The 15,267-nt window shown below is 39.0% G+C and overlaps 1 protein-coding gene across 1 annotated transcript; it reads right to left on the reverse strand.

The window, feature by feature from the left end:
- Nucleotides 1-2,457: 2,457 nt before the first annotated feature.
- LOC139717176 (DNA-directed RNA polymerase II subunit RPB3-like) lies at nt 2,458-8,713 on the reverse strand. Its single transcript, XM_071628676.1, has 7 exons — nt 8,540-8,713; nt 6,539-6,657; nt 6,059-6,111; nt 5,331-5,459; nt 4,330-4,375; nt 3,286-3,492; nt 2,458-2,658 (listed from the first exon to the last, which is right to left on the reverse strand). The coding sequence occupies exons 1-7, from the start codon at nt 8,623-8,625 to the stop codon at nt 2,471-2,473; spliced, it is 828 nt and encodes a 275-aa protein (XP_071484777.1). The 5' UTR covers nt 8,626-8,713; the 3' UTR covers nt 2,458-2,470.
- Between the last annotated feature and the right edge of the window lie 6,554 nt (nt 8,714-15,267).

The following is a 15,267-nucleotide window of genomic DNA, read 5'->3' on the forward strand; positions in this document are numbered from 1 at the left end:
AGCATGAATTATCCATGTATTACACGTACACGCACATAAGAATGGCTATGAACAGAAGTTGATATACAGTGTATGATTATGTGACATCTGCACAATATGTTTTACCCAAGTAATGTTATTTCACAAAGAGATTTATTCCCTTGGTCAGTTTGTCAAATTCAAACTAATCTTGCCAAATGATCTCTGTCGTCACATGACAATGCAAGCATAGTTTCCCTCAAGCATGTATTACATGACTGGAACTCTGAATGGCAGAAATACCTCTTCAATGATATTTCTAACAGTTTGGATGATCCAACTGGCATGGTACAAATACACTTACTGTAAAAGTGGACATTTTTGCGTTTTTGAAATTTTTGTGCACTTCTCACAACCAGAAAATACACGTAGTGCCAAATTAAAAGCACGCAAATATTTTTGCTTTCCATGCATTCCAGTAGTTGATGTCTTGATTCCACGGAAGTAAAAACATGTGAAACTCTTCTTACCGGGCCGAGCGAAAACATCCACTTTTACAGTATCAGTAAGCTGCTTATTACATACACTAGCTAAGACCATTAATTGTGAAATTTCACCTAGTCTATCATTTCTGTGAAACCTGGCCACTGGTTTTGTGTAATACTCCAGTTCCAATATGTCAAACAAAATGAAGATACAGTGGACTCCCATTATAACAAAGTCCTTGGGACCGGTAATTTTCTTTCGTTATAACTCTTCTTCAGACTCTTCTTAACTCTGTTTTTTGTGACAAAGATGAATGCCCCCAACATGACAAGTCACATTAATAATGCATGCAAATCATTAGCTTTGTGCATAGAAAAACACATCACTTTTGAAAGAAATGAAGACACAACTCAAGACATTCTGAAGGCCCATACAATGTACATGTATTCATACACAAGCTTTAGCTTTTGTATCTAGATATTTATGAAATATCCTATCTATTCAGAGTGCTCACTATGTCAGATCAACCCAGCCAGAATTTCCATCATCAATTTAAGGTCAACCACTAAGAAACTTGTGTGAAGGACAAGGGTCTAGCCAAAGTACCAATACCATGGCTGCAATATACAAGTACCAGTAATAATGAAAATAACTTTTTTCAGTACATGTACTTAAAAAAATGCACAGACTTTGACAGATACAAATTTCCGCTGAAAACATGCCTAACAATACATGATTTTTTTTTTCACATACTTGCAAAGAGACCATTTATTTCTGTGTGTGTATTTCTCAGAAGTGAATAATGATATTACAAAAAAAAAAATTCAGTGGTCTTGTTGGTGAATGAAATGAACCACATATCACTTCGTTCTTAATAGAATCATGGGGAAAACAGAATGTTAAATTAACAACTCTGAAAATTGCATCCAGTATAAAATTAAACACGCACACACACACACACACGCATTATCAAGCATCACTCTTTACAAACATGTACATGTATGTTGGCAAAAGAATGTCTCCACATAAACAATGCTGTACAATGTGTATCTCAACAAAACACGTTTCCAAAGCCTTGCTCACTCACAACCAAGAATATGATCTCAACCTGAACTCTCTTTCTCAGAAGACAAAAGGTCCACAAACTATGTACAAGGATCACCCACAGGTTACCTTGATCACATGTTGTTGTCAACATCATGGTACAGTTTGACACATACAGACTTTAAAATCTTTACTCTTGGTCTAGTACAGAGACGGCAACTCTTTCTTTTCAAACAATGTCCTCACAGATCTCTATCAACAGCAGACCAACCTCCACTTTAATCTAGAAATCAAATAGAACAATGCCATTCCACTTGATGTCTGCCCCTTTCAATATTCACAAGGCATATCATCATCACACCAAGTTATGAACAGTGTAAGAACTTTGAACCCAATGGGAAAGGTGAACTAAATGCTGTGTGAAAGTATGTTACCTTTACATGAAACACACAAATTTCATTTACACTCTAACCTGTGCCTTGACCCCTTACTTCTGCCATACAAGGGGGGCATTTCATGAAGTGTTTTGTCCGACAAATTAGTCAGACAAATCTGCCCTCAGCCAATAAGATGCAAGGATTTCAGTAGCTTATAACAGTTGTCAGAAAATATCCGACCAAAATGCTTCATGAAATGCCCCTCTGATGACCTCTTTTACACAAACATACACACAAACATACACACAAACATACACACAAACATACAGAAACAGATACACATACTAGCTATGCATCACATCCCTCCAACACAATCATCACCATCAATTCCACATTTCAATTTCCTGCCATCCTTTGCCATGATGATCCGTAACTCCATCAGTTGAACCTCCGTTCTGATGACAGAAACATTTCAAACTTCTGAAGCAGCGGCCATCTAGACAGCATTTTGCTCAGTTCTTTTCTGTACAATACACGAGTGCAAGCACATTGTCCTATGTGTTCTCATCAGTACTGGTATGTCTTCACATGTCCAGCTGTGGAGGTCAGTTAATGGTCAAGCCCTCTGCCTGTGCCTGTGCCTCATGGCTATGCTGTGTTTGCAAGTCACTAAGCTTTTTCTTCAGTATGGACAGTCCACTAAACACTATATTCTCTGGTGTGAGTGCACCAACCGACTCCACATTGAAGAAGAATTTGTTTGGCTCAGCTCTGGGGTCGAAGTCTCCCTGAGCTGTATGGGGAACAGGAGAAGAAGAAAAACAAATACAGTGTACCACTCTCAGAGCATTTTTCATTGCTTTGGGAAGAGTTCTACACATTTCATTTAAGGTGTACAATCCTATTACCCCTTGACAAGCTCTGTGTAACAAGATCAACATCAAAGAGATACCACTTGCTACGAGGTGCCTGCTGTGGTCCCAGATTTTCAAACGTTCATATGCTAGTAATATAAATGGAATGAGTAACCAGCAGAACATACTATTTGTTATCAGTGGCGGATCCAGAGGGGGGCGCAACCGGCGCATGCCCCCCCCCCCTTTTTTTGTTAAAAACAAAAGAAATAAAAAGAACCCCCCCGGTTATGAATATGTCGTTGTGTATACAAACATTTTCACAGGAATGTGATTAAGTAAGAAGCTTAAGTAAGATACTTCGAGGCATGGTAAGCCTCTAGGAAGCTGGAACATTAACATGGAATGTCATCATAAGGAAAGTATTACACATTATACATGTACACCAAGGAAGCTCTATTGCAGAGACAAGGTGCTGAATTATGGTGAGATTTCAGACTGTATGAAAGTTTAAAAGCACCCAGTCAGAGATTTCAGATCAGTGGCGAAAGTTTGACAGCACTCACCTGTGTCTTCCTCCAACTCTGAATATTCACTCTTGGGCCATTCCTCTGGCTTGGGGTAGATGGTGTGTCTCATCGTATTGTCTGGGTCATACTCAAAGGCTATGGCTGCTGTGGGGATCCACTTGGCGTGGTCTTTGCCAAAACCCTTCTTGGCAAAGGCTCTTAATCTCAGCTCCTGTCCTTTCCTAAGCTTCACAATCAGAATGTCTGCACAGAGTTTGAATTCAGAGTGAAATCTGGGGTCAAACATGGACCATGTTTCATCTACAGACCTGTGATCACTGACAGTTATAATTTCAGTTCCAACAGACAACAAGATATGCACTAATTACTGTCTTGTGATAACCATGACAGCTACAAATGCTCCATATCGTGATGGTTGTGAATGCTTTTGTACAATGGGACTCTGGAATTTTACATAAAAGGGCAATTTCACACCATGTTCAAATTGACTTTACTGAATGAAAGAGAGTCATATGAACAGAATATAGGTTTCATCAAATTCAGGCCTGCAACAGTGCCAGTACTGGCAAATACATAAAAAAACAAAAACAAGTTGACCTCGCATACTGTAAGTCGAATAATCACTTAAGTCTAAGGTCTTTACAAGTCCTCTTCTCTTTATACTCTTTTGATTTTAATCCCTCTTAACTTGAATTTTCTCTAAGTCGAAGCTTTCCTTAAGTCTAAATAGATTTGACTCAGGCAAGGTTGGCTGTATTCTCCTAATAAATATTCATGAGAAATTTATAAGCACCCATGCATCTGATGCTGGCAAATGCCACACGGGCACATTCAAAGACTAAATGAGGTCACTTTTTCAAGATCAAGGTCCCTAGCCTGGAACAGATCAGCTTGTCAGTATCATAACCCCTCTATTTGAAATTGAAACACATCAAACAGTTAGGTTCGAATTCAGATAACATTGAAGTACAACTGTCATTTTGAAGAAAAAGCAAGCAAACAAACAAACAAAAAATTACTCTCCATAATGTCATCCTAACTCCTCTCAACACAGATTTTTGTATCACCATAGCAACTCACCATCAGTTTCACCATAATCACTGGACTCCTGATTTCTTGATGGCACCTGACGAGAAAATCAGAAAGAGTTACACTCAAACTATGAGTAAACTCATCAAAATACCACAACCAAATGGGCATACAGATGTACATATCAAGGTGCAATTGATGACATTTGAAAGAATCCAAACCCAACATGCTAGTATCTTATCATCACAGATGAAACGTTAAAGACATCACCAGTTCACATAAGTTGAATTACATGTACACATACAGAAATATACTGAAGGAAAGCTTGATTATATTTACCCCGTCATAACATTCTCACTTATAACTAGATAACATTTTCAATGGGGTAAATTCAGTGGTCTTAAGTTTTCATTATGGAAGGTGGTATCTTTTTTAGTGCATTTTGTAGGTACTGTTTATAAAGAGACAAAATTGATGGTCCAAGCGCTCTTGTTCCAACAAGATTTTCTGCTACCAAATCATCACAAAATGCAATGGAAATCTTTGTGGCATTAATAATTCTACAAAGGTGTTAGTGAGCATTGTACTGTATGGATGCAAGTATGATACATAACACATATGAAGCCTAAAGTTTTACACCCAAATATGAAATATTACACTCTAAAAAAAAAAAAAGATCCTACTGGTTTCACATACAAAACATCTCTTAGCCCTCTTAACCCATTGAGGAAGGACTGATTTTGCTACAACATGCATTTCCCATAGACACTTGCCTGAGTAAACTCGGGACTCGTCCTCAACGTGTTAAATGGTTTTCAGTCAATTTTGTTTAAGTTATTTCATGTTTGTCCATTGAAGACCAAAAATAAGTCAAATATTAATTCTTCATGCATATAGTTCACACTGAAAGGATTGCATGATAATTTTTCACCCAATCACAAGTTTGGCATTTTGTGTTCGCCCTGAAGGAACTAGCCACTATATTACAATAATCTTATGTATAAATCCAACAAACTGCAGATATCCATAACAATCAAGACACTGTTACTAACTGGAACAACTTTCTGGTTACTGGACATCAGATCCCGAGACGTGACGTGGCGTGTCTGGTCGTCTGTACACTTGACATCGAGTGTCAACTCAACTGAGCAGTCCGCACAAAATTCTTCACATGTGCAATCCTGTAAATAAGAAAGTAACATAGATATGATTTTATAAACTCTAGACAGCCTTATCAACATCATCACTGCTCCTCCTGGCTGCCTTGTCATCATCATTGTCTCAGCATTTGCTAGGTAACTACACTACTTGTATCTACCTTCCTGGGTCAAAAGGAGTATCATACGTAGAACATCTCATCCAATAATATAACACACGGGGCAGGGTCAAAACTTGGAAACTGTCATACGAAAGCTCACTCCTAATTATGAAGTATTACAAGGATAAGAATCCCTTGTTGGGGAGTCTTTGGTTCTTTTTTTTTTAAGTCTTTCTGTTTCCTTTCTCCCTTACTTTTTTTTCCTTCTTTTTCTCCCCCCATCCTCCCCCACCCCCCCCCCCCTTTTTTTTTTGGAAAAGAAAAAAAAATCATTTAGCCTGTAGTGCACTTCAACGCATATCGAAATGAGTTTTTGTGGGACTGCATACTTTCCCAAAACTCAACAGTCAATTTTTTTTTAATACTTTGATTTTATGTTCACTATGTGATCTTGTGCTGCAATTTGTTTCTTGATTCATGAAAGTCATTTCATATTGCTACAAGTTCAGGGATTTTACTTACTCTGTTGAAGTTCATCTTGTCCACCACTTCATCACTTGTCAATGGAATGAGACCTATATGCATATAAAAAAAAAAAACAATCTTATCAATTTTCATTATTGTAATCTATATGAATAACTTTCTGAAGATATTTTATCAAATCATACGATCATTTAGTGTTAGAAATTATGTAAATGTGAGCAAAGAGGAGCTGAATTGTATTTGAGGCCTGAAATGGTATTGTTAATGTAGCTAGGTTTCGGCAGCATCATCTACCTACAAGGAAACATCATACCAAGATGCAACTTCCCCAGCTATCTTTTAAGGTATTACACAGAGGCTCAGTGATGTCCATCAACATCAAGACACTTCATCCACAAAACAGAACTTATGTGGAGCACAGAAACACATCAGATTTGAACATTGCATGCAACTCAACATAAAAAAGAAATGAAATACGTTTCAATGTAGAATTTAGTGCTCCAGTTCCTGCAGACTCACCCACTCTGTGTGAGATAAACTCATCATGCAACACTGAGCTGTTGGCCTGTATCTCCACCCAATCGATGGCTATTGTTGGAACCTCTGCGTACATGATTCTTCGAATGCTGTTGGCGACACTAAAAAGAGACAAATAAAAAAGGAATAGAATTTACATGAACAGAATTGTTTTTTTACTCATTATGGTGTATCCATGTATTGAATAGTCATTCTAACTCGTTAGGCTTCTCAAGTCAGAAACTATAAATTCAAAAGACATGCCACATATACGGTGTAACACGCCACCCATGATTCGACCACATCGCTGTCTAAAATTTGACCGCCTGCCACATGTACAAACCTATGTAGGTACTTTGCATACCAGCACGATCCTTGAACCTTGGTATGGCATGGGAGGTTGAACTTTGATGTGGGTGCCATACAATTGTACCTGTGCACAGGTTCCAAATCCTTCGAGTGCATCAGTATTCTATGCTAAGGACAGGTTTATAATGTTTATGATGGACCAAATCTAAAAAAAAACATGAGAAAGAAAGGGACAAAATCTATCTGAGGAACCAAATTTTGCTTTGTACAGCACAAGCTGTCAACGAACAGTCATTTTGACAATTGAACTAACAGTTAGAAGCTCTACAAACTACATAGGGTAACATCCCCAGTATTCGGTTACTTAAGCTTTTTTGCAATATTTTTCAAACTAAAATAATACATACATACATCATATCTACAGCAATGTATGTGAAATATATCAAATTTCTTTAATCTCAATTTTCATTTTGTTAAATATCACACAGAATTTTCCAAAATCCCAAAATATATCACCTTGAAAATTCCCCAGAATACGGTCACCGCGACCAGTATTCGGTCACGCGATATGTGCATTCAAAGTCCATGGGTGTTCAAGGCAGCTGAAAAATGCGCGCGTGCACTACCTTGTTGGCGCAAAATTGCATAGGCGACGTTGCGGCGCCCGTTGGTGACCGAATACTGGGGAATCGGCACTTGCATTCAACCCTTGTACATTGAGACACTGTATCGGCACATACGGAAATTTTGTTTTTCTTTTGCGTTTTTGAGGATACCATCACACTCCAAGCTTGCGATAAGCCAAAAATCCCGCGAGAGAATGGCCCATTTCTCGATTTTTAGCGCTTTATGGCGACCCACTCTTAACACTGGGCCTCATCCGCGAGCGTTTTTGGAAAGTAGCGCCGATTCTGCACTTTTGACGGTAAAATTTGGGATTTTGGATGGATTTTCGGAGGGGGGCTAAGGGAGTTTCCTGTTGTGAATGAGTGTGCAAGTATGTGAATTAATGTGATTTGCGTGTGTTGTGACAGTTGAACTTACTGGCTGGTGACTAGTGATATTAAATGACCGAATACCAGTACTAGTAGCTGACCGAATACTGGTGCTCTTACCCTATATGTGCAGATCTAAATTATGTATTCTCAAAATAAATCAAATTTTGATGTTGAATTTCACAGGCAAAGTTCAAGACACAAATACCAAATCCTTAGCTTATTCATCCGCAGCCTGATCATGAACACGCTTCGCATTTGGGCTGGTCGCTGTCAGATTTAAGCCAACATCCATTCATGATCTGCAGTCATTCATAAACCCTTTTCTTTTCATATCTTTCACACCAACAAAACTGAGCTAAAAACTAAACTAAAACTTCGAAGTTAATGTAAGTTTTGCCCATCACTGCCAATAGAATACCATAAATTTCTAACTGTAAAGTACAGTGAGTTATCTAGAGGCACTAACCGGGGCGTTAGCATGGTTTATTAGAGCGCGTCTAAATTACTTAGGTCTACTTAGAGATCTAAATTTACTCAAACACAGCCAAGTCGCGTCGCTGTATAGCGCTTCGCACATAGGGCCTACAGCATCAAAGTCATCTAACTATTTAGTAGGTCTACAGTTAACCGCAGCAGCGACCCCATACGGACAAATAGTCTACAGTAAGTTATGGGATAGATTTTATATCTACCGTACCTGAGATCAGTGTCTTCAATGATGAATTTCACATTATCGTCCGTAAGTTCAGTTAGCTGTATAGTTGGCTGATTAGCATACGGCATGTTTTTCGCAGAGAGAGTTCCGAGATCTTCGAAGAATTGCAGTCAATTGCAGTCCTGCTGCCGTATACACTACACCCCCGTTTGTATGATCAAAGACAGCTTACCATAGCCCCGCGCGTTTAATTCTATGTAGGATAATTACAGCATGCAGCTTATGGAAATCTTTGGCACTGCTCCCGCGCCATGCGCCCCCAACGTTGATATGGGGTCAGCGCTGCATAGTCGAGGGATCGATGATCTCATTAGTGATCACTGATGCGTGAGCAACAAGCGTTTCATACCACCCCGCATACTATAAGCGATTTTTAAGCTGAAAACAAAATTTAGTTGAAAAAATTTACGCAGTAGGCCTATTTATCAACTCAGCACCTTGTTTATAAATACATCTATTTTTTTTTAATTCAGTCAGTATACGGGTAATTGTTATTCTCCGATACGTTCTCACAGATGCACTGTTTGCTATACAGTGTAGTAATAAGCTATTAAATTTTAGAGATTTGTTTTCATTTAATTTTGGACAATTAGTGTATATGTATAACAATAACTCTTCCTGATTTTTTCCATTCCATGTTCCTTAAAAGTCAGTCATTTCATGAATATCTAAATCGACGTTCCTCTTCGCAGTACGATTTAGCCATAAGAACACATTTTGTTTATACTGGCCCGAGTTATTGGAATTTCTTGCATCTCGATATCAAAAATGCCCCCTCTATATAGTCATTCAAGAGGAAACTGAAATGTTTGTCTATTGAAATCTTATAATTCTACTGAATTGAATTAACCAGCTGCTATAAAACCTTATCTATATAAGAACCTACGTTATCACGTACTAATTACTACATAATACTCTAGCTCCTATATGTTATTATACTCATAAATAAGACTAGGATATTTCTGCGATTATATCTCTATTACCCAGTTCTTTCTCGCGTCACTTTTTTCCCACTCTCTCAACATACTTCTGACGAGATCACTGTCTCTGCTGAACGTTTTCGTCTGTTCTGTTCTGTTCTTATACTGTAATGTTAGTTTTGTTTCATTTTGTCTCATGTCACTCGTATTTCAGTCCCGTTTCATGTTTATTTGTGTGTATATCTGCCTGTTTTTGTTGATCTCTCTTTCTAAAGTGGGCTTCCAGACTTTTTCTCTGCTCTCAACTGATGGTTTTCTTCTGAGGGGCCCAACATCTTACAAGCTTTGTCTTTTTACTGGGTCCCTCCATTTTTCGAATTTTGCATATTGCTTACTTACTTCTAATCGCTTGAGTTTTATGATAATGTATAATTATCGTAATGTGCTAATATCATTGTACATTCTTTTCATCCTTCATAGTTTTCTATAGGCCCTACGTACCTTATTTTCTGTTACCCAAATAGTGATGTCGATATGTTCTTGTCGAGAAATGAAATAAAAACATTGAATTGAATTGAATTGAATTGAATTGAATTGAATTGAATTAAATTGAATTGAATTGAATTGAATTGAATTGAATTAAATTAAATTAAATTGAATTGAATTGAATTGAATTGAATTGAATTAAATTGAATTAAATTGAATTAAATTAAATTAAATTAAATTGAATTGAATTGAATTGAATTGAATTAAATTGATTGGCCAAGGTGGATACGCTCCCTCGACATGGGGTAAATCCTTGTAGAGGATTTGGATTTCTCCCCTAATCACACTGCATTCAGGTCAGTACTCACAGCAGTTTGTCAGTTTTCTATTGATGCACACACACACACACACACGCATACACACACACACACACACACACACACATACATACACACACACACACACACACACACACACATACACACACACACACACACACACACACACACACACATCCGCAGGCGCATTTGTGCCTTTGATGAGCGGGGTTCGATGTCGCCGTTTTTCTGAGCAAAGATTCATTTTGAACGCAAACATATAGCGTCGGCTATATTTCATTCTTTTATTTATTGAATGAAATGAAATTTCACTTAATGATAAGGCATATGAAAGAAAAACAAATCCCGTCCAGAAATATGTGCAAAAGTGTAAATCTGAACTGTATGTCGTAAAAATATTCAAAACTGTTCCCTCACTGGAAAGCCGATTTTATCATCTTTCCGATCACCTCCGACAAAATAAAGTGATATGGTATAATCTTCAAATATAGTTCTTTATTCATTCATATGTTAGATTGGTGTAAGGTTATGTAAAAGGCGAGTAATTTCGATTTTTATTTCATCAATATTTGAGCAATTTTTATTCGCACATCCCCGTGTCTGTGCCTGTATATATATACGTACCGCTCATATTTTTATAAGAATGGACAGCGAAAAGTAATTACCATCATAAAGACATATCTTCCTTAGAGAGTGACGAGTCATGATGCAATGCCACATGATACAGTTGTCTTCCTATCTGTATGGGGCAGCTCCAGTTTAGCACATACTTCATAATCTGAGTGGTGGCATCAAACATGGAATCAAAGGGAATAAGACTGTTGTTACTCCATCTCTTGAACCTCCTTGATTTTACTTAACTTTCACCTTCCTCTGCCCCAATGCTGCAGTATCAAAGATCGTAGGTGAGTTGAAATTTATGAAAATAAGACAGATGTTGTTATTGTTGTTGTTGTTGTTGTTTTTGGTGTTGTTGTTGTTCTTCTTCTTCTTCTTCTTCGTCGTCGTCGTCGTCATCTTCTGCTTCTTGAGTAGTTAATATTGTCAGTTCTTCGATCCTTCAGAGTTGAATATTTTCGTCGAAGTGCTCGGTAACATTACGTTTGAAATTCTCCCTCTGGTAAACATTTTTCTTTTTTTAGGCAGTCACATCACAAGTGAATCGAGCCTAGACATAAAAATAGGCTATGGAAAACACACACACACACACACACACACACACACCTGTGTGTGTGTGTGTGTGTGTGTGTGTCTGTGTCTGTGTCTGTGTACATAAACGCAAAACTCGAAACAGTACAATCTAGGGTTTGGTTTATCATACTGTATTTACCGACAATAAAAAGTGTATTTGACTGTGTATACATGTAGCTATACCATAATCACTATGTATACCAAACTGCATTACCGGAGTGTATATTCTTGCAATTCCACTATTGCATTTGAACCATGAAAATTAAAAAAGAAATGTATATATAAACACAGACACGCACATACACACACACACATATTGTGTACACATTCATTATAACAAAGAAATACAGATTTGTATATGTGAATTATTTACTAGCATTTCTTGCTGCTCTGTTATAATCAAAATTACATATGCAGCAGGACTAACCCCTATGTGTTTGCTTGTAAACATTGGGTCATTTTTATGCGAATGTCCAAACTACATACAATAAGTAAAGTGTATATATGTCGATCGATACACAGACGGGGAATGTGTTTTTAAAAAATGTCAGAATGGTGTTTTATTATTATTATTATTATCATTATTATTATTATTATCATCTCTATCTTCACAAGATATCTCTTGGAGATTAATATCACGTCAAGTTCCATCCTGGAACCTTAGACTTCCAGTACTTTTCTCAGGATTCGTGCCGTCCCCGGCAATGCTGCTTTTTGGAGCATTTGCACCCGATCGGGCACACCAACGTCGTCTAAGTGCCGTCGCAGCTGCGTTGGCGTTGTTCCGAGTGCTCCAACGACAATAGGGATCACCTTCGCTCTCATATTCCACAGGCGGCGAAGCTCTCTGGCAAGGTCTTGGTACTTCTCTATCTTTTCCTTCTCCTTCTCGGCTACTCTGCTGTCTCCCGGTACCGCGACATCGACGATTGTGCACATCTGTCGAGCCCCTTCTACGACGATGATATCCGGACGCCTGTGTTGGATGACATTGTCAGTTTGAACGTCGAAATCCCACAGGATTTTAACTTGATCATTTTCAGTTTGTCATGTCGTCTTTTGTACTCTTTTTGCGCCAGTTTACTACAGCCACATACGATAATTATGTTGCACTGTCTCGTCTCTTTCTCGGCATATCCTGCATGCGGCATCCACATCTCTCTTCTGTATCTTGGCTTTCAGAGCATTTGTTGACAGTGCTTGCTCTTGGGCAGCGATGATCAGTCCTTCTGTCTCCTTCTTCAGTTCTCCTTTCTTCAGCCATAACCATGTGTCATTACTGCTGATGTTCTCCGTCTCTCTGCAAAACTGCCCGTGCAGCTGCTTTTCTCTCCACTTTGCGGATCTTTCTGTTCGTTTCTTGCTTTTGAAAGTAAGTGGATCAATGACGTTTACATTATTTCCACTTTCAACCAGAACGGCTCGAAGGAGGTTTTCCTCACTGCTGTTTATGTAATTGTTGAGGCTGATTTGCCCTATTTCGACGCAATCTGATGCACTCACGAGCCCTCGGCCTCCTTCTTTCCTTGGCAGGTACAACCTGTCGACATCAGCACTCATTTGGTGTTTTTTTTAGATCGAGAGCATCTTTCTTGTCTTCCGATCCATAGCAGCCAGTTCCGCCTTCGTCCATTCGACCACTCCTCCTGTGTATCTCAAAACTGCTACCGCCCAGGTGTTTAGAGCTGTGATCACGTGTCCGCCATTTAAGTGTGATTTTAGTACACTTTTTACACGTGAGAAGTACTCCTTCGTCGCAGACACTTTGATAGCATTGTTCGAGACATCATCAGATTCCAACACTCCGTGGTATTTGTAATTCTCTCCTTCCTCCAAACTCTGTAGTATTCTTCCATCAGGGAGTGGTATTCCTGCACTCTTCACTCGTCTCCCTCTCTTCATAACCAGGGTAGCGCACTTGTTGATGCCTAAGTCCATGCCGATGTCTTTGCCGACCAGACGAACCGTTTGAACTAGCTTGTCGCACTGCTTCTCGTCTTTGCAAAAGAGCTTAAGGTCGTCCATGAACAGCAGATGATTGAGAGAGACATGATTTCCTTCGAGGTCATAACCGGCCGATACATTTCGCAGAACGCTTGTAAGTGGGATGAATGATATAACGAAGAGAAGAGGTGACAATGAGTCCCCTTGAAATATTCCTCGTTGTATTCTCACCTGACCAAGATCTTTGCCATTCGATGTGAGGGTTGTGCACCATGCCTTCATATAATTAGTCAGTAAAGCTCGGATGTTATCTGCAAGTCCGAACTTTTGCAAGCAGTCATCGATCCACGAATGAGGCACTATATCATAAGCCTTCTTATAATCGATCCAGGCTACACACAGGTTGGTCCTCCTTCTCTGGGAATTTCTCATCACCATTTTGTCAATAAGTAGTTGGTCTTTAGTTCCTCTGCACCCTCGCCGCCCACCTTTTTGTTCGACAGGGAATAAGTCCTTCCCTTCAATGAAGCTATACATCTCATTCGCTATGATGCCAGTCATTAACTTCCATATCATGTTTAACCCTAACCAGGCCGGGCTATACTTAGTATTTAGGTAGATCATAGAGCCGGGGGGGGGGGGGGGCCCCAGGCCCCCCCCCCCTTCAGATCTCGGCCATCGACCGCGCGATCGCGACGAAAATTGGCACACACATTGCCTATGATGTAATCTAAAGTACTACGAAGTTAAATTGAAAAAAATATATCATTTATGCTAAATTATGCTAATTTATGCATAATGATGCATGAAATCAATTTGGTATAAATCACTAAATAAAGCTCAAAATGAGCACATCTTTTGTGTAAATATTCTTTTTAGTGTCCTGAGCAAATATAAGTGAAAGAAATTGTGCCATCAGAAAAAAATTCTTAAGTATTTTGTTTTTTGAATTTCTTATGTATTTCTTCGTTTTTTGACTTTATGTTTTTCATTGTTTTTTCGATGAAACTTGTCCGCGACATTGTTCCGAACAGGAAAATATGTTATTAATTGATTTTAATCAATAAAACCCCCAAATAATCATACTTTTATGACATTTGCTTGTAAGCACAATTTGCATTGAAATTGTACACGAATTCACGTTTTTGAGCAATTTTTGGTCTGACATGCACGTACATATTTATGCGTAAGTTCGGAACCGCGCGCCCGGGCGTCGCAAATTTGGTGTCAAAAGATGCGGGAGACTCGAAGAAAAAAGTCATGACACGTCGCGGCGATAGTTTTTCGCGTTAGCGATACATCGCACGAAACGTCGGGGGGGGGGGGGGCCTCGGAGGCCCCCCCCCCCCCCAACCCGGCCTAGTTAGGGTTAAGCAAGTTATAGGTCTGTAATTTGAGGCAACATTACCTTTGGATTTGTCCTTCATGATGAGGACCGTCCTGCGAAGTGCCTGTGGTCATCCAGTGGGGAACCTCCCCGCTCTCTAGGGCAAGCTGTAGTTGCTTTGCTATTCTCTCATGGACTGCCGTGAAATGTTTGATCCAAAATCCATGCACTGCGTCTGGCCCTAATGCTTTCCAGTTCGGCATTTTGCTCAGTTGTTTCTTCACTTTTTGTGTATCAATGAAGATGTTTTCTTGTTTCTCGACATGTTTGAGCTGTCTCTTGACATCTGTTAGCCATTGTGCATCCTTGTTGTGTTCAACTGGATTACCCCAAATCTTACCCTAGAATTGTCGACATTCGACTGGGTCTGGATGTTCCTCCTGGTGATTTCTAGTGCCACGCAATTCCTCATATAAATTCTTCGGTTCGTCTTGAAGAGCTTGT

Source organism: Diadema antillarum, unplaced genomic scaffold, assembly GCF_040938485.1.
Source record: "Diadema antillarum isolate AM-2024a unplaced genomic scaffold, OU_Dant_1.0 scf00000072, whole genome shotgun sequence".
NCBI classification, from domain to species: Eukaryota; Metazoa; Echinodermata; class Echinoidea; order Diadematoida; family Diadematidae; genus Diadema; species Diadema antillarum.